We start from the raw sequence: 16303 nt of genomic DNA on the forward strand, positions 1-16303 counted from the left end.
TAGTATCTTACCTTGTACAAAATAGAATTTTAATGACTTGTGGCTCACAATACCGAAATATCCTACGATTTAATCGTCAGATCTAATCAGTTATTTTGCTGTTTTCAAAAATATACGAATTCGTGCGTGAGTCAAGTCGAATGAGCGGGTGGCATCTCAACAGCTGAGGCATCAGCTGTTAGCCGAGACATTTCCACCGAGTTGGCAGCCCCAAGCCGATGCGACGCCATTTTGCTTTTGCGTGCTGTCAAACGCTGAATTTCACATTTCCACCACACAAAAAGAAAAAAAGAAACGCAGACGTCTTTGGCTGAAGTGCGTGAGATACCACCGAAAAAACCAACTCAAATCACTTAAATGCTGATCAACCGCCAGCCAAACGATTGAAACCAACGGCAGCGAGGCGAGCGCCGCACTTTCCTGCCGAAAATTACGTGAATCACTGGGCAAGGGCAACCCGTGCAATTGGCATTTTAATTGGCGACAAATCTGCGAACGGCGCGCTGAAAAATGGTCAATTCGTCTGGCAGCGAGGATGGCCAGCTGCGGAGCCCCAACGATGGGCATTATCACAGGTGTGTATTGTTCCTGGGGTCCTGGGAAAACTCCGACATTCGGTTCTCAATATGCGATTCATGGAAAATTGTTGCTGCATACACACAAAGAGGCGTACATATACACACGAGAGCTGGCAACGCGGCGGGAATTCCGCCAAGAATCTAGCCAGATTTTAACGGTATCCCGCCGTTATCATTTCTCGCCCACACATACAGCTGCGCTCGCAGAAATAGTGGTGAAAGGGTCAAAAAGTGATAGTCATATTTTGAAAGAAAAAGTAAAAAGAAAGCTTATAAAATGGATTACTTAGTTTCGATAATAAAATACTTCTTTAAATTATAAATAAAAGAGTAAGTAAGGACTGAATTTTAATAGTACAACTCTTTTAAAACCCTTGTAAAGGGTTCTATTACAAATTAAATTGGAGGCCATTTAAGAGAATAGATCCTGTACATTTTTTACTTGTTAATAAAAGTATAAAACATCTGTTATGATGACCAGGTTCCGAAAATAATCTTTATTTGTAAGACTTATTTAAAAGGCTTGAAAATCCAGTGTTCTTTTATAACTAAAACTCACAAATAATGAATATTTTCCATGATTTATCCGCACTTGTACCAATAACTGTTGCATTTTTTGTGTGTGTATGCAGAGGGTGGACAATTTTCCCCCCACATCTCTATCTGTTGACTATAAAGAATCGTACATGCTAATTCTATAATCTTGAAAAGAAATTTGCGTTTGTAAAAAGAACATTCGCCCCAAAAATACATATATATCACCCCCAACATCCCTTTCGCGCTTGTTTGCTCTCCTTGATAATAATAACAAAAATACCAAAAGAAAACAAATCCAATTTATGACGATTAAAAAATTTATTGAATTTATTGAACCGTTTAATTGACTTGAATTTTTTCGTTGCAAATAGGCCAAAAAGTGTGTACTTGTCCCAAGACCGAGGCGCGCGATGGCCAACAACAATACCTAATAATAATCATAATAAAAAAAATAAAAAACCAACAAAGCTATTATAAAAAACCAAAATGAAAACGAAAGAAAAATGTGCAAGCAATGTGCTAAATTCGAGTTTAAAACTGTGCACCTGCAGTGTCAACGGCAGATGGAACCGAATCTTCTCAAGCCAACCCACACTAATCTCGCTTGATCCGCCGCTGGCTAATAAAATGTGTTCCGAGAACCGAGAACCGAGTACCAAACACCCGAGAATCGGAATCGGAATCGAGATCCGATAAGATAAGCTCCGAACAGATCGATCCGTCGATCCGATCTCTCTCATGTGCTGCTGGCGGTAAATTGTAATAATCTGTAACTCAATTGATTCAAACACACACAATATTGTACTATCTTTGCTAATGCCTCTTTCCAAGTCCTGTCTCAATGTCTTTCGTGTCTCTCTGTCTCTCAAAAGATAACTCCCATTCCCAGCAGGTTGCGCAGTCAGTCGTGTAAGTGTTTGCATTTTACAGCCCTTGGAAGTTTCGGAGCTCCGAGCTCCATGGAATAGTCACGGGATCCGGGATCAGGTAAGTACTCCATTTGAAAGCACTCAATGGTGGGGCGATTTTTATTTATGGCCGAAGCTTGATTAATTAGAACCGCTTGACAAAAGCATAATATCGATATGATTTATACTCTATCAATAGAACTAATACAGTTCCAGTAAATATAAAGTTAAACAAATGTTTTTTAAATTGTTGGTCACACATTTCGAGCTGAGCTTTAATGTATCATACAAATATTTGTAGATATACTATCGTCTCCATGACTTCCAATTTGGTTTATGTGCCTATAAATCGATCCACCAAATTGCACTCGTTGCTGCTTTGATATGGGATAATACCACCTCCAACCTATCTAAGCATCTCCGAACCGATTGCCTCAAATAAACACTTAATCCGCTTATGTACTGCACCAAAGTTTCTGTATCTAATCTCGAAAGAATTCCAGAGCTAGCGTGGACTCGAGTTTTTAAGGCCTCCAAGGGCAAGTGTAAAATGTAATCCGCAACACCGACTGCAGCAACGTGCAACCTGCTACCTGTGACACGCAACATGGTCAGAGCAGCGCCTGGTCAACTGGGTCGAGGGTCAACGTCAGGCATCGGTCCAGAATCATCAGCAGATGGGACACCACATAAAGCATGACACCATAATTTTGGAATTTCTTTCTTACTTTTAGCCGAGGCGAGGATGATGAGCACGAGGCGGACTCCGATGCTCTGTACATACAACCACCGCAGGCCAGTCGGGAATCGGGATCCGGTTCCAGGCGAGAGAAGAAGAAACATTCCCGCGAACGTCGACGCCACAAGGAGCGGGATGATGTGGGCGGTGGCGCCGGACTAGGACCGGAACGCGATCATCGCTATGATTATCGAAACCGGGAGGAGCACTACCACCATCACCATCGCGATAGGGGCAGTAATGTGGCTGCGGCATATCAGAAACACCACCTGGGCCACGCCTACCATTACCCGCAGCCGCCACAACAGCAGCAGCAGCCCCTGCCGCCGGCTCCCAGCTATTCTGCCCACCACCATCATCATCACCAGCATTTAGGCGGAGCGAGGGCTGCTCCCCGTGGCGATTACCATTCCTATCCGTCGGGCTATCACTCGAGCAGTCGACACGGCGACTATCCCATGGAAGAGCCACCGCGACGTGGTAGTAAATACGCAGAGAGCAAGGATGCGGAGAGCCTGGAGCAGGATTTGCGTTCCAGGCTGCTGAAAAAGCGGCATAACTACGTTAAGGACTATGAAACGGAGGAGAACTACGAGCATCGTGGCGAGCGGAGTGAGCGACGCGAAGGCGGTCGCAAGGAGCGGGAGCGGACTGGGCGAAGTAGCCACAAGCAAAGCCGCCACGAACGCGTCATCGAGCTGCTGGACAGTCCCGAAACGGAGCACCAACATCAGCACCAGCACAAGTCGCATCGCAGCAAGTGGCGCGAAGAGGTGGAGGTCAGCCGAAGAAAGGTAAACGAGGACCTGGAGTTGCTGGCTCGCAGGGACAAGCTCCTCGCCGCCGAGCGCGACAGTCGCCAGCGAAAACAGACGGCTCGTGAGGAACTGGAGGCTCGGCGGGAGTTGCTACGCGAGCGAAACGAGCACAGTGATGCACTGAGTCCAACGGCAGTGGCTGCCAGCGTAACCGCCGGTCTGAACATTCAAGTCAAGCGGAAGTCCAAGCCAGATAGCTACGAGAAAGAGGTTAAACACAAGAAAAGGCGGGAGGAGGAAGTCGAGGTCATTCGGGATGATGAGGATGAGGAAAGCGAGGAGAGCGACTCCAACGAGGAGGATCAGGAGGTGGACAGCGCAGAAAGCGCCACAGAATCGGGCAGCGAAGAAAGCTATGCCAGCAAAAAGAAGAGCAAGATCAAACCCAAGCCACAGGTGGAGGATGACGACGAGGATTTGCCCTTGCCCGACAGTCCACTCAGCGTGGGTGAGCTCTACAAGTCACCCAAGCAGCGCCAGCGATCTCGCTCTGTCAGCTCCAAGAGCAGCTCCCAGTCCAGCCGGAGCAGTCGCTCCAGATCTCGTTCCCGGAGTCAAAGCAGCCTGGAGGATGAGGAGGATAGGCGGGATGCAGGAACAGCTGCCTCACCCAGCAGCAGCACACGTAGCGAGGAACGCGGTATGACTCAACAGCAGTCGGAAGAGAAGCCGGACGAGAAACTTAAGGAAAAGGCACAGAAGTCACTGGAAGAACAAGTTCCATGCGATGACAAGGGCGTTCCCCTGCCCAACTATTATCCCGGCGTGCAGGGCTGCCGCTCCGTTGAGGAATTCCAGTGTCTCAATCGCATCGAAGAGGGGACCTACGGAGTGGTGTATCGTGCCAAGGACAAAAGGACCAACGAGATTGTGGCCCTCAAGCGGTTAAAGATGGAGAAGGAAAAGGAAGGCTTTCCCATCACGTCCCTCAGGGAGATCAACACTCTTCTCAAGGGCCAGCATCCGAACATTGTAACCGTTCGCGAGATTGTGGTCGGTTCCAACATGGACAAGATCTTTATTGTTATGGACTATGTGGAGCACGATCTTAAATCTCTGATGGAAACGATGAAGAATCGTAAGCAGAGCTTCTTCCCCGGAGAAGTCAAGTGCCTGACGCAACAGCTTCTGAAGGCGGTGGCACATCTCCATGACAACTGGATCTTGCATCGTGACCTGAAGACTTCCAACCTTCTATTGTCCCACAAGGGCATTCTTAAAGTGGGCGACTTTGGCTTGGCCAGAGAGTACGGATCGCCAATCAAAAAGTACACATCGCTAGTGGTTACTCTGTGGTACCGTGCACCTGAGCTGCTACTCTGTTCGCCCGTTTACTCCACGCCCATCGATGTCTGGTCGGTGGGCTGCATTTTTGCCGAATTCCTGCAGATGTTGCCGCTTTTCCCGGGGAAATCGGAGATCGATGAGCTGAACAGGATCTTCAAGGTAGGAATGCTGCTTATCACCTATCCAATCACTGTTTATTAACCCTTTTCTTTTATTGATTTTCCAGGAATTGGGCACCCCCAACGAGAAAATCTGGCCCGGCTACACCGAGCTACCCGCCGTGAAGAACATGTTGTCGCAGAACTCTCAGTTTACAGAGTATCCCGTCTCGCAGCTGCGCAAGCACTTCCAGGAGAAGACCTCCGACATGGGACTGTCGCTACTGCAGGGCCTGCTGACGTTCGATCCGAAACAAAGACTGACGGCCGACGCGGCTCTGAAGCACGGCTACTTTAAGGAGCTGCCACTGCCCATCGATCCCTCCATGTTTCCCACCTGGCCGGCTAAGAGTGAACTCGGGGCCCGCAAAGCTCAGGCCTCGTCGCCCAAGCCGCCGTCCGGTGGCTCGCAGTTCAAGCAACTGGGCCGCGACGATCCCATCGCCGTGGGTCCGGGAAACAAGCTTTCATCTGGCATTATCACCGGGAACAAGAAGAGCCACGGAGCTGGTGGTTCGTCGGCCAGCACGGGATTCGTCCTGAACGCTGGGATAACGCAACGCCAGCTGGCCATGGGACCGGGATTCAGTCTGAAGTTCTGATTCAAAGTCGGATTCTGTGTGTTTTTAGCCAATTACGATTACTATTAATTGTTATGTATAGTTAGCGACGTAAGTGAAAAATTTCGTTTAATTGTATGTGTAAAAATATTGTTCCATATATAATTTAAAAAGCCATACAAAACAAATGGGATCAAATGGAATTTTTCATTTAAATAGAGGCAATCCCACACATTAGATGGGTCAACTTAAGGAATGCGGGACAACTCGAAATTCTTAGGAGCGGAAAGAAATCTGGCGATTTGATTTTCTTTAAAAATATATATGCTTTTAAGAGTAAAGGTAATATTTTATTTTGGCAATTTTATCAAAATTATGTCAGGTAATCTCGTACATTCTTTAGTTTTACAAGGACTTACTTTCCGCTCCGCAAACTTGTAGTTATCGAGAACCGGCCCACCCGCTGAACACTCCCAATGCATCCACACCTGTTACTTTACGACTTAGCCTAGGGGAAATACTTTAGCTCTATCTGTGGAATGCCTAAGTGGACCATAGATAGAAGTAAGTGCTTTGCCACGTGGGAATGTAGTCTTTGAGGGGTCCGGCCACCACCTTTGCAATGGGCACACTAGTTGCCACAAAGTCCAGGACTCGCTCCAGTCGGGATTTGGTGAAGTTGTCGTAGAACGGCGATCGGACCAGGAAGTACAGGATGTTGATGCATCGCCTGCTCAACTCCAGTTTCTGCTGCTTGGACATGAGGTCGCGGTGCTGGCGATACAAGTGTATGCTGTATAGATCGATCGACAATGCCACCATATACTGTTTCCAGCTCCTCTGGCCGAACAATCCCATGGCGGCCAGGTGGATGAGGGGCTTCGATATATACATGTACTCGGCTTGGAGCAGTTTCCTAGGTATTTGCGTCTTTTCCGCCTCATTGTTGTCTATGTGGAGCTTGAAGTCACGATATTGCAGCGGAGGAGCACCCTCAACTTTGCGAATCACTCGGCCGGATCGCTTCAGCTGGAAGGTTATGGAGTGCTGGGACTGCAGCACTTCGTTCGAGGAGGAGGCCACCTCATCCGCTGACGACGACTTCCGCTGCTTGCCCAGGGCCCTGCGATTCAGGGAGGCAATGGGCGGCGAGGTGATAATATCCGAGGTGGAGTGCTTCAAGATAAAGAATCGCCCCGCCGCCTTAAAGGCCTGTATTAGCGCTATCACCAGCCACCTGCCGGATTGACCGAAAAGCCGGCGGGCTGATATCTCGATGAACACCTCGCTGTACTCAAGTGTCGTCAGCGTGACCTTTAGACGGTAGCAAAGTTTCGATTGCAGCTGGATCACCGAATTCTCCCGGGCGTTACGCGCCCGCTCGATGATCCGATCGTTGTAGAACACCAGCATGTTGGATAACGTGTACACCAGCTCGCTGAGGACATTCGATGAGGATATGCGACCTGCAATCCGGCCAAAAGTTAGCTCTCTGGGTTCCATGTAAAAACAACGTTTACTTTACCTGCTATAAAGTAGGACACCCACTTGGCGGTGGTCTCGAAATCTCCCACCACATCCGGGTTCTTGGCCACCCACGCCTCGTACGCTTTCAGCATGCCCTTCAGAGTATCCATGATATCCGGAAAATAGCCTGTTCCCCGGAAAACTTAATAAAAGTGAGGAAAGTCTGCCTACCCTACAGGTAAATCAAATCGGTGCAGCTGTGGGATTTTGGGAGAAGCGTTAGGGATTTCATGCGAATAATCGGAAGGTGACACAAGTTGTTTTTTTTAATTGCAGTGGGTTAAAAAAAGAACTAAAGTTTCGATTGCAGCTGGATCACCGAATTCTCCCGGGCGTTAAGTGCCCGCTTGATGATCCGATCGTTGCAGAACACCAACAATTTGGATAACGTGTACACCAGCTCGCGGAGGACATTCGATGAGGATATGTGACCTGCAATCCGGCCAAAAGTTAGCTCTCTGGGTTCCATGTAAACACAACGTTTACTTTACCTGCTATGAAGTAGGACACCCATTTGGCGGTGGTCTCGAAATCCGCCACCACATCCGGGTTCTTGGCCACCCACGCCTCGTACGCTTTCAGCATGCCCTTCAGAGTATCCATGATATCCGGAAAATTCTCCCGGTCGTTACGTGCCCATTTGGCGGTGGTCTCGAAATCCCCCACCACATCCGGGTTCTTGGCCACCCACGCCTCGTACGCTTTCAGCATGCCCTTCAGAGTATCCATGATATCCGGAAAATTCTCCCGGGCGTTACGTGCCCGCTTGATGTTCCGATCGTTGTAGAACACCAGCATGTTGAATAACGTGTACACCAGCTCGCTGAGGACATTCGATGAGGATATGCGACCTGCAATCCGGCCAAAAGTTAGGTCTCTGGGTTCCATGTAAACACAAACTTTACTTTACCTGCTATGAAGTAGGACACCCATTTGGCGGTGGTCTCGAAATCCCCAACCACATCCGGGTTCTTGGCCACCCACGCCTCGTACGCTTTCAGCATGCCCTTCAGAGTATCCATGATATCCGGAAAATACCCTCTTCCCCGGAAAACTTAATAAAAGTATTTAAAAAGTTTTAAAAACCAATAAATGTAGAGAAACAAAATATGCATCTATTTAAATGACATCTTGACGTCACAAATTCTTCCCACCACTCACCTAGTCCCCGTGGAAATCCCTAACGCGTTAATGATTTCAGTAGCACCCTAGCGTTTGGTCACACTTTTGTTTGGGCCGAAACTTTTTACGATCGAATTGCGACTGAAATCGGGTCGCTCCGTTTTCGTGTGGATTAGCTTGCCAAAATTGAATTAAGGGTCGATATACAGATGTCCAGCAACAACACGGACACCGGGGACACAACCATTATGACCACGGCGGACATCGAGGCCGGCGGTGAGGAGCAGCTGCCCCGAGAGTCGCTGGTAATAAGTGACCCCCTCGAGTTTGTCTAATCTATAATCCGACTATTCGCCGCAGATAACCACTGCAGTCAGCTTTCTACAAAACACCAAAGTGCGCCACACGACGCTTATCCAGAAGCAGCAGTTCCTGCGGTCCAAAGGTCTCACCGCTCACGAAATCCAGTTGGCCTGCGAACGTGCCGGCGTCTTCACCCAGGACCCAAACAACCCGAATCCCAGTCCCAATACGGTGATCAGCATTGGATCCCAGTGGCAGGCGCTGCAGCCGCAGCCGACGGTCCTCGGGAGGATCCGGGAGATGATCCATTCGGCCGCCCTATTCAGCGGAGTGGTGTATGCCGTCTACCTCTTCTGGAAGGTGAGTGATCTGGGGATCTCTATCTCTCAGGGATTCTACTAGTTACATATAGAAGTTACTTTGAACCATAGCTATCTAAGTTATAGGTATTCTGTTATCAGGCAGCACATGTGAGCTAATATTTTTATTTAATTTAGGAACCCATACTTCTAAGAGGTCGGTACTTGTAATTCCCTATCGTTAGCTAAATTCTTAGTTCCAATTCAGTGTTTTATATACCTTATTTTATTAAAGTGGGTAGTCTAATACTTTATTATCAAATATATTTGGGTCATAGAAAACACACATTTAAATTAAACTTTATTGAGTTTATATGAACTGGTCTCTAGACTTGAATATGTAAGCACCAAATAAAAAAAGATTTAGTGTACCTAATTACTTCATAAACCGGAGTGAGAGTCCAAAGATCATAGCTCATGTCGATCTAACGTACATAAATCGTTATTGACACTTGAGATTTGTCACGGAGTATAGTATTTATTTAGTACACATTAACCATGTATATAGTTATTGCTCTTAGAAAAAATTAATATGTATATATATTCATTTAATGCATTTTGTTTCAGTTTTATAGCAAAAGTTCTAAGATCATTTTGGGTGACCTAATACTAGAATTTAGTGACTCATAAAATGAATTTACTAAATATATACATATATAATTCGTTATAAACTTCTAAAACTGTGTAATATTTTTGCAGAAATACATTGCGCCCTACCTGTTTGGCAAGCCCAAGAAGAAGCCGGTCGATGAGGTTCTGGACGACATTGATAAGAAGGTGGAGACGCGCACCAACGACCTCAACAAGGAGATCTCGGCGGTCAGGGATCTGATTACCAGCCAGCAGCGGGAGCATTCCCAGCAACTGAACCGCGAATTTAGCAACTTCCGCAGCGATCTGGATGCCATCAAGGGTCTGCTATTGAACAGGAAACAGTTCCCCGGCCCCGTGGCCCCCCTTGCAGTGCCATCCATTCCCGCCTGGCAGCTGGCCGGCTCTCCGCATCATCATCATCGGCACAGTGGGTCCGACGACAACGAGAAGGGCGATGATGCTGGCTCCGGATCCGGATCCTCGGAGACCGAGGTGGTCACCAAGAATAGCGACTCCAGCTTGGAGATCATGTAATGCATTTAGAATACGAGGCTGGCTATATAGGATGTAGTATATAGTTAGGCTGCAGAACGTTTGTAAATTGGGTTTTCCCTTAAATGCCTGTAAGACTCTTTGGTTTTTGCTTTGCGTTTATAGCGTTTAAGTTTTCTTTATAGTCAACAGCTAATCCATATCCAAAAGTACATACACACACTCACATATACACACTTATGCGATACGATGTCTATATAATGTAATAATAAAAAATGTTTACATAATAACAGGTTTGAATTTAAAGAAACTGTTTAATTAAGCGCAAAAATGCTTTTGTGTAGTTGTTTTTATCGGTACATACGGGGTGGGGGTAGCATATCGGTATAGATAATAAATTTCGACTTAGACGATAATTGGTTTCTAAAAATTTTGCCGAGTGCTACTTTCTATAAATTGGCTAAATTCACGTTAGTTTGATTTTAGAATATGCTGAGTGGAGCTGCTCAATGAGTTGTAATCGAACTCATCAAGGAGCCCACACCCAGATCCTAAATGGGTTTTAATTTATTTATTTATTGTGCGGTGCGTAGTTATGATTTGTTTTAATTACAAATTTGGTTCTCTGCGCTTTCCGTATTTCGCTTCAATCTTCATTTAATTTCCTTTACTACTTACGTTAAGTGTTATCGATTTGTACATATGATAATTTAGTATTCAAATATTTTTTTGCCGTAATTTTCTTTTAAAGTAAATGTATTCTAGTAAGTTAATAGTCTCACAAAAGATTGTTAAGGGCTTCTTAGTTCGATTTAATGTGTTTTATTTTACGATTTGTTTTATGAATGGAACACCATTGCCGAATACCCTGAAACAAGGATAGAGAACCACACCCCTACCCATACTAAGTATGCAATTAGAGTCTTTTTTCGGGTAGCTTGGCCCTTGTTTGTTGGGTATACTCGTTATATACGATAAACAGCGGCCAGGCCGGGATTTATCAGCTATTTCAAATTAAATATAACATATTTACAATTAATTATATCTTGCGATTGGGGCAATACCAGCTGCCAAAGGCCGAGCACTGTGTACACTTCAAAATTAAAGCTTTTTTTAAAAATTGAAAGAATGCGTAACAAAATATTTAGCAATCTTAGTTAATAAAATTAACCTTAGTGCCAAACTAAATCGGCTGTATTGAACAATGTGTAAATTTAAAAATTTTAATTTTTGTAATAAAAACTAACAAAATATTGCGCGTTTTCCTGATTCCAATTATACTTATTAGAAACGGAATTTAGAAATTGTACTTTTTCAGACAAATAGAAATTGGTATTCTTTCGGCTTCCGTTTTAGATTAGAATATATAGAAATTGAACCTCATTATCGCTTCCGATTCCACAAAATAAAACCTTGCAATTGGAAACATGGCCGGTCGATTGACATTGAACCCCAATTGTTTTTCCTCTTCCTCAACTGTATCCCTAGTTTATGCCTAACAGAAAGTGCACAGATAGTGCGGACAAAATAGAACCATGTATGGATAGTAGGATCCCAGAAAGGATCCCCTCTAGACGGCTGAATTGATGACCGCCTGCGTTGAGGCTGAGCTACTGATGCTGTTGGCCTGGCCAAATGCAGATCCGGTTCCAGCCGTCGATGTACTCGCCGTGGCTGTAATGCTCACGGCTGCTGCTGTGGCCGATGTCCCTCCATCCGGGTAGCCGCCCGAAGCAGGAGCGGGTGAAAGGCTCATCGTCGAGGACGATGGAGAAGAGCAATCGCTCTGTACACTCATCGTGGGAGACGCGGCCACCAGGTTGCTGCTGCTGCTGGTGTTGCTGATGGTCATCGGGAACTGTGGCGGCGGATTGCCGGTGGGCGTGTGCGGAGACAAGGGCGACATCGAGGACGATGTGGTGGCCGGCGATGGACAGCTGCTCGCGCTCGTTGTAATGGCTGCGGAGGAGCTGTTGCTGTGGACTCCACTGTTCGTACTGGAGTTGATTGTTGAAGCCACCGTGGCGGAGGATGGCGGCGTCGCTGGCGATTGCTGGCTGGAGTTTACGCCAGCTGCTGCCGCCGCAACTGCAGCCCGTTCGCGCTCTCGATCCCGTTGCGGTCGGAAGGCCTCGCGCAGAGCCTCCACACGAATCTCGTTGGGTCCCCAGCGTGCGTATCCGGCGCTGTTCTGCAGCCACACCACCTGGGTGCCCTGCATGCACTTGATCAGCACATCGGATCTTCAAAGAATTTTAAATTGGTAAGTATGTATGCTTGGGGGTGCCATAGTTCAACTCACTTTTGCAACATGTGCTGGTAGCCGTGCCTGTACTCATGGGCCATGCCTAAAACCACCATGGAACGACGCTTGTACATGCTCTCGTCCAGCTTAGATATACTCTTCCACTCAGGCAGAAATACAATAAAGCTATAAATTAAGAAGGTTAGGTATATGTGTATTGATAACTAAGTAAACGTTGAATCTCACCTTAGTGGCTCCATGGTGTCGGTGAGCAGTTTGTCAATGTGCAGCAAAGAGGCCTCGATCAACTCCTCACAATGGGGAGGATTCACTTGGAAGGACCCGGAAACGGGCTTGAAGTCCAGGAAGGGGCTGTATGGACACCAATCCCAGTTAGCTCAAAATGATTACAATGCATTTAATGGTTTACTTACCCCCTGGAACCGAAGTAGGCATCCGTGTCGGCGAACGCCGAGCAGTACTGCCGGAAATAGGAATTGAATGGCGAGGCAAAGCACTCGAAGCTTACGCCAAAGTGCCGATGCAGGCACTCAAACACCGGCACCGGCAGGGCCGCCTGGGTGAGCTCGGCTTCCTGGGAGGAATTCAAGGCGTTGCCCAGGAAGGTCTGATACCGTTTGAGCAGACACCACACCCGACCGATGAACAGATCAAACTTCTTGTCATCGAAACAGTTGTGGCGGTACAGCTGCTCCAACTTCTGCAGATAGGTGAGGTTGATGTACTGCGCATCCGGCTGATTGATCGTGGCAGGCGTGTACTTAATGATCATGTGGTCGCGATCCTGTAAGTACTCGATCGTCGGCATCCGTGGCGATGGGACGGCAAACTGTATAGGATAGCACCACACTTTCTTTAAGTGCGGCGGTGGCGGCGGAGGCGTTGGTTCCGGTATTCCGTGCTCCTTGAGCAGCTGCAAATGCCGCTCCCTTATCTTCCGGGCGTGATCGGCTGACAAATGGTAGATCTTAACGCACAGGGTCTCCACGGAACTCTTGACGGTCTCCACCAAATGCGGTTCACACTGCCGCTTCAAGTGGGCCAGCCGATCCTGAAAGTCCTCGTAGCTGGCGCCCACTGTTCGCCTTAGCCACTGGAACGTGTCCTCCACATTCCACTTGACCACCTTCTTGGATTCAGCCGGCGCCGATCGGGATTCTATGATCTGCTTAGCAGCCTCTGCGTAGCGGGAAAGCTGCTTCCTGGCATCCCCGGTGAACTTGGGTTTCACTATCTTGATGGGTATATCGGACATGATCTCGCGGTACATAGAGCTCGAGATCTCCGGCAGGCAGCTGCTCGGGAGCAGCGGATCGCAACCGGTGTCGATGACCTTGCGTTCCATCAGCCAGCGATTAAAAGAATCCCTGGGTGCCTTTATATTCTCCCTGCGCATGCACAGATCCTCGTAGGTTTTCAGGAGCTTCATGCTATAGGCTGCGCGTAGAGCCTCCACCTCGGGATGAGGTTGCGGCAGGAGTGTGGGCGGCCGCTCCACAATCACCGCATTGGTGCACACCTCCAGATCCCAGGGTCCGGCAAGGACGAACTTCTTCATCGGCGGTCCACCGCCCACATGATGCTGCTGATTGGGATGGATGTGCATGTCGTCCGACGGCCGACGCTTTAGGTGATGATGGTGGTGCTGATGCTGTTGCTGCTGGTGCATATTGGGCGTCATCGGCGTGGGGCCACCGGCATGGCAGATGCCCAGGGGATCGGTAAGAGGATCAAAGGGCCTAGTGCCGGGCATCTCCCACAGCGATTCGCCGGTGACCTTGTTCCAGTAGTAAGGCCGGTTCTCTCGCTTGGACCAGAACTTGCGCCATCCCTGATTCACCAGCTCAGCGGTGAGTTCCTCTCCATAACCGCCGGGTCCCAGGGTGGGTGGACCCTGCGGCGTGTGGCCCATGCTCTCCAGCGGCGAGGGAGCATGTGTCTTTGTGGGCGTCGAGGGGGATGAGCAGCTGGCTACAGGTGAACTGCCCGCCCCGCTGCCCGGATTGTCTGCCAATATGGGTCCCGTGACCATGGGGGCTCCTGCCGTGGGCGACGGAGCCATGTTGTTGGAGGCACTCGCCGTCAGCTGATCCCAGGCACTCTGCGCGGCGGAGGAGGCGGCGGACCTGGTGACGACTGGAGCTGGCGAGGATCCCATTCCCGGCGTTCCCGTCGACGCAATCACGGAGGACAGCAGGCCCTCCGACCCCGCGCCGAGGTTGTGTATGTTGCTATTGTTGCTGTTAGCTGCCATGCTGCGGGTTAATTCTGCAAGAGCAAGGTAAACAAAAACAAATGTTTACAATCGGAGAGCGAGAGCAACGGCTGATTGGGTTGGCAGGGGTGGGGGAGAAAAGAGAGAGGCAGTGAGAAGAAACAATAATCAATGTTAAGTGGTGACAGAGCTGGACTTATCTTAGCTAATAGCTAAATCTCTTGGTGATGAATCATTATAATGACAAATACAACTATTTATAATATACACAAAAATAAGAAAACTAAAAATGAATTTCATCAATTTTAAGTAGGTAATAACATATATATAAAGAAAACAAAACAGTCATACTAACTAAAAAAATCTTCCTATTTTGAATTTTGAAGTTACCGTTTTAAATTATTAAGAATGGTCGTTACCAAGTTAAACCAAGCTTCTTTGATTACCAATGGTAAGCTAACCTTACAAACTATATTAGAACATAAAAAATATAAGTTGCACGGGTTATTCACTATTTAAACTACCTCATAGTACAAAAAAATAATAATTAGTTTATGCCCCACTAAATCAGATTTAAATAAATCCAGCTCTGGCCAAAAAATAGCCAACATAGCATTGCCATCGCAGCAGATAATGAAGTGAGCGCGCGTCGGAATCGAAGAAACCGAAAACCACCACCAGAGAGCTATGTATAACTGCCGTTAGTCGGCCAGTCGACATCAGCGGAGCGAGATCGGGCGCTCGCAAACGTAAGGAAGATTGGGGCGCGCTCGAGTCGGGCGAAATGATGCGTGGGGATCGTGGGGAGTGGCGGAAATTGTCACTAAAGTTGGGGCCATAATATGCCCAAAAATCATAAAAGAGTATCCCAAAGCCAGAAAATAGTAATTTCGCCGCCCACGCAAAGGAAGGAAACTAAGAAAAGGAGAGAGAGGCGCCGCGCATGAGCGAGAGAGCCGAAGAGAGCGGGAGAGTAAACGCGCTCGCACTCTCGCGCGAATGAGAAATCAAAACAAATTGCAAAAGAATAGAGATTTTCTGCCTGGGTTATGTGTATATGTTTTGACGAGCGTGTACCAAGCGTATGCGCACCGCCACAGCAGAATAAAAAATATACAAAATTATTTGCTGCACTCGCACACACACACTCACAACTAATCGCACACACACACACCCGCACGAAGTGCAGGCATATTATGCACGCCATATAAACAATTTCGAAAATAATACACTTGGTTTCGTGGCCCCCGACGGCTACGTCATAGCACTAAAATAATGGCGCGCTTTTTATAATGCACCCACAACAACAACTCTCGCAACGAAGTCGCTAAAAATTAAAGGAAAAAAACATAATCAATTCGGGATTTCGCAACGTTTAATCAGATCGGTTGAATTCGGGGTGTCGGCTGGACAGCGGGGTAAACAAACAACATTCTGAGTGCATCGAAAATTTCTCTACACTTTCTTTTTTGCACCCACCAAAGGCACAGGCAGGCACATCAATATTTTCCATTTTATATACGCCTGCTGCTGCTGCCTGGCATCGTGTGGCTATACTCGAAACGCCCTGAAACGCCACAAAACTCACCTAGTTTCAACTATCCTAGTCTGATAAATACGCGCTACGTGTTTGCAAACATTTAGGCGTGCTCTGGACGTAAATATTCCCGCGATTTTCTATGGAAATTTGTAAAAAGTCTTCTCAAATTCTTTTTCAGCGACGAAACTCGGGCAGTCACCTGGCTTATCGAACATCGCTATCGAGTGGTGTAATCGAATAAAATAATGATCGAAACGGTCACTCTAAATATATCGACGAATATACCCGAGACAAAAGTCA

At 47.4% G+C, this 16303-nt stretch overlaps 5 protein-coding genes across 10 annotated transcripts; 2 read left to right on the forward strand and 3 right to left on the reverse strand.

Moving 5' to 3' along the window:
• Positions 1–210: 210 nt before the first annotated feature.
• On the forward strand, positions 211–5773 carry Pitslre (cyclin dependent kinase 11B pitslre). Of its 5 annotated transcripts, none has more exons than XM_017078301.4 (4): positions 211–315; positions 376–575; positions 2758–5026; positions 5094–5773. In XM_017078301.4, exons 2-4 carry the CDS (start codon positions 511–513, stop codon positions 5625–5627), a joined length of 2868 nt encoding a protein of 955 aa, XP_016933790.2. In that variant the 5' UTR covers positions 211–315; positions 376–510; the 3' UTR covers positions 5628–5773. The 5 variants fall into 5 exon arrangements, 4 of the variants coding, with proteins under 4 accessions (XP_016933790.2, XP_016933789.2, XP_016933791.2 ...); XM_017078302.4 differs by adding an exon at positions 1487–1867 and having other exon boundaries at positions 232–575; XR_011604085.1 differs by lacking the exon at positions 5094–5773 and adding an exon at positions 1487–2102 and having other exon boundaries at positions 217–575; positions 2527–2898.
• Pex16 (peroxin 16) lies at positions 5698–7328 on the reverse strand. Its single transcript, XM_017078306.4, has 2 exons — positions 7111–7328; positions 5698–7051 (listed from the first exon to the last, which is right to left on the reverse strand). Exons 1-2 carry the CDS (start codon positions 7220–7222, stop codon positions 6129–6131), a joined length of 1035 nt encoding a protein of 344 aa, XP_016933795.2. The 5' UTR covers positions 7223–7328; the 3' UTR covers positions 5698–6128.
• LOC108012844 (peroxisomal membrane protein PEX16-like) lies at positions 7318–8380 on the reverse strand. Of its 2 annotated transcripts, XM_070996028.1 has the most exons (4): positions 8274–8380; positions 8023–8166; positions 7604–7963; positions 7318–7544 (listed from the first exon to the last, which is right to left on the reverse strand). In XM_070996028.1, exons 2-4 carry the CDS (start codon positions 8132–8134, stop codon positions 7405–7407), a joined length of 612 nt encoding a protein of 203 aa, XP_070852129.1. In that variant the 5' UTR covers positions 8135–8166; positions 8274–8380; the 3' UTR covers positions 7318–7404. The 2 variants fall into 2 exon arrangements, with proteins under 2 accessions (XP_070852129.1, XP_070852128.1); XM_070996027.1 differs by lacking the exon at positions 8274–8380 and having other exon boundaries at positions 8023–8236.
• Pex14 (peroxin 14) lies at positions 8333–10272 on the forward strand. Its single transcript, XM_017078308.4, has 3 exons — positions 8333–8539; positions 8595–8897; positions 9596–10272. Exons 1-3 carry the CDS (start codon positions 8444–8446, stop codon positions 10022–10024), a joined length of 828 nt encoding a protein of 275 aa, XP_016933797.2. The 5' UTR covers positions 8333–8443; the 3' UTR covers positions 10025–10272.
• A 4-nt stretch (positions 10273–10276) lies between these two features.
• On the reverse strand, positions 10277–16219 carry Pcif1 (Phosphorylated CTD-interacting factor 1). The gene is made up of 5 exons (XM_017078304.4): positions 16052–16219; positions 12662–14516; positions 12474–12599; positions 12285–12413; positions 10277–12225 (listed from the first exon to the last, which is right to left on the reverse strand). The coding sequence occupies exons 2-5, from the start codon at positions 14500–14502 to the stop codon at positions 11553–11555; spliced, it is 2769 nt and encodes a 922-aa protein (XP_016933793.2). The 5' UTR covers positions 14503–14516; positions 16052–16219; the 3' UTR covers positions 10277–11552.
• Positions 16220–16303: the final 84 nt, after the last annotated feature.

The sequence above is a fragment of the Drosophila suzukii genome, chromosome 3 (genome assembly GCF_043229965.1).
Source record: "Drosophila suzukii chromosome 3, CBGP_Dsuzu_IsoJpt1.0, whole genome shotgun sequence".
Classification (NCBI taxonomy): Eukaryota; Metazoa; Arthropoda; class Insecta; order Diptera; family Drosophilidae; genus Drosophila; species Drosophila suzukii.

What these genes read in the sequence shown, in the direction of transcription:
- Pitslre (XM_017078301.4), top strand. Translation starts at nt 511, where the DNA reads ATGGTCAATTCGTCTGGCAGCGAGGATGGCCAGCTGCGGAGCCCCAAC. An exon ending in AACGATGGGCATTATCACAG is followed by an intron (nt 576 to 2,757) that starts GTGTGTATTGTT and finishes TCTTACTTTTAG; the next exon opens with CCGAGGCGAGGATGATGAGC. An exon ending in AGCTGAACAGGATCTTCAAG is followed by an intron (nt 5,027 to 5,093) that starts GTAGGAATGCTG and finishes TTGATTTTCCAG; the next exon opens with GAATTGGGCACCCCCAACGA.
- Pex16 (XM_017078306.4), bottom strand. Translation starts at nt 7,222, where the DNA reads ATGGATACTCTGAAGGGCATGCTGAAAGCGTACGAGGCGTGGGTGGCC. An exon ending in GGTGTCCTACTTTATAGCAG is followed by an intron (nt 7,052 to 7,110) that starts GTAAAGTAAACG and finishes GCCGGATTGCAG; the next exon opens with GTCGCATATCCTCATCGAAT.
- LOC108012844 (XM_070996028.1), bottom strand. Translation starts at nt 8,134, where the DNA reads ATGGATACTCTGAAGGGCATGCTGAAAGCGTACGAGGCGTGGGTGGCC. An exon ending in GGTGTCCTACTTCATAGCAG is followed by an intron (nt 7,964 to 8,022) that starts GTAAAGTAAAGT and finishes GCCGGATTGCAG; the next exon opens with GTCGCATATCCTCATCGAAT. An exon ending in GGTGTCCTACTTCATAGCAG is followed by an intron (nt 7,545 to 7,603) that starts GTAAAGTAAACG and finishes GCCGGATTGCAG; the next exon opens with GTCACATATCCTCATCGAAT.
- Pex14 (XM_017078308.4), top strand. Translation starts at nt 8,444, where the DNA reads ATGTCCAGCAACAACACGGACACCGGGGACACAACCATTATGACCACG. An exon ending in AGCTGCCCCGAGAGTCGCTG is followed by an intron (nt 8,540 to 8,594) that starts GTAATAAGTGAC and finishes TATTCGCCGCAG; the next exon opens with ATAACCACTGCAGTCAGCTT. An exon ending in CCGTCTACCTCTTCTGGAAG is followed by an intron (nt 8,898 to 9,595) that starts GTGAGTGATCTG and finishes ATATTTTTGCAG; the next exon opens with AAATACATTGCGCCCTACCT.
- Pcif1 (XM_017078304.4), bottom strand. Translation starts at nt 14,502, where the DNA reads ATGGCAGCTAACAGCAACAATAGCAACATACACAACCTCGGCGCGGGG. An exon ending in GACACCATGGAGCCACTAAG is followed by an intron (nt 12,414 to 12,473) that starts GTGAGATTCAAC and finishes CTTAATTTATAG; the next exon opens with CTTTATTGTATTTCTGCCTG. An exon ending in TACCAGCACATGTTGCAAAA is followed by an intron (nt 12,226 to 12,284) that starts GTGAGTTGAACT and finishes AATTCTTTGAAG; the next exon opens with ATCCGATGTGCTGATCAAGT.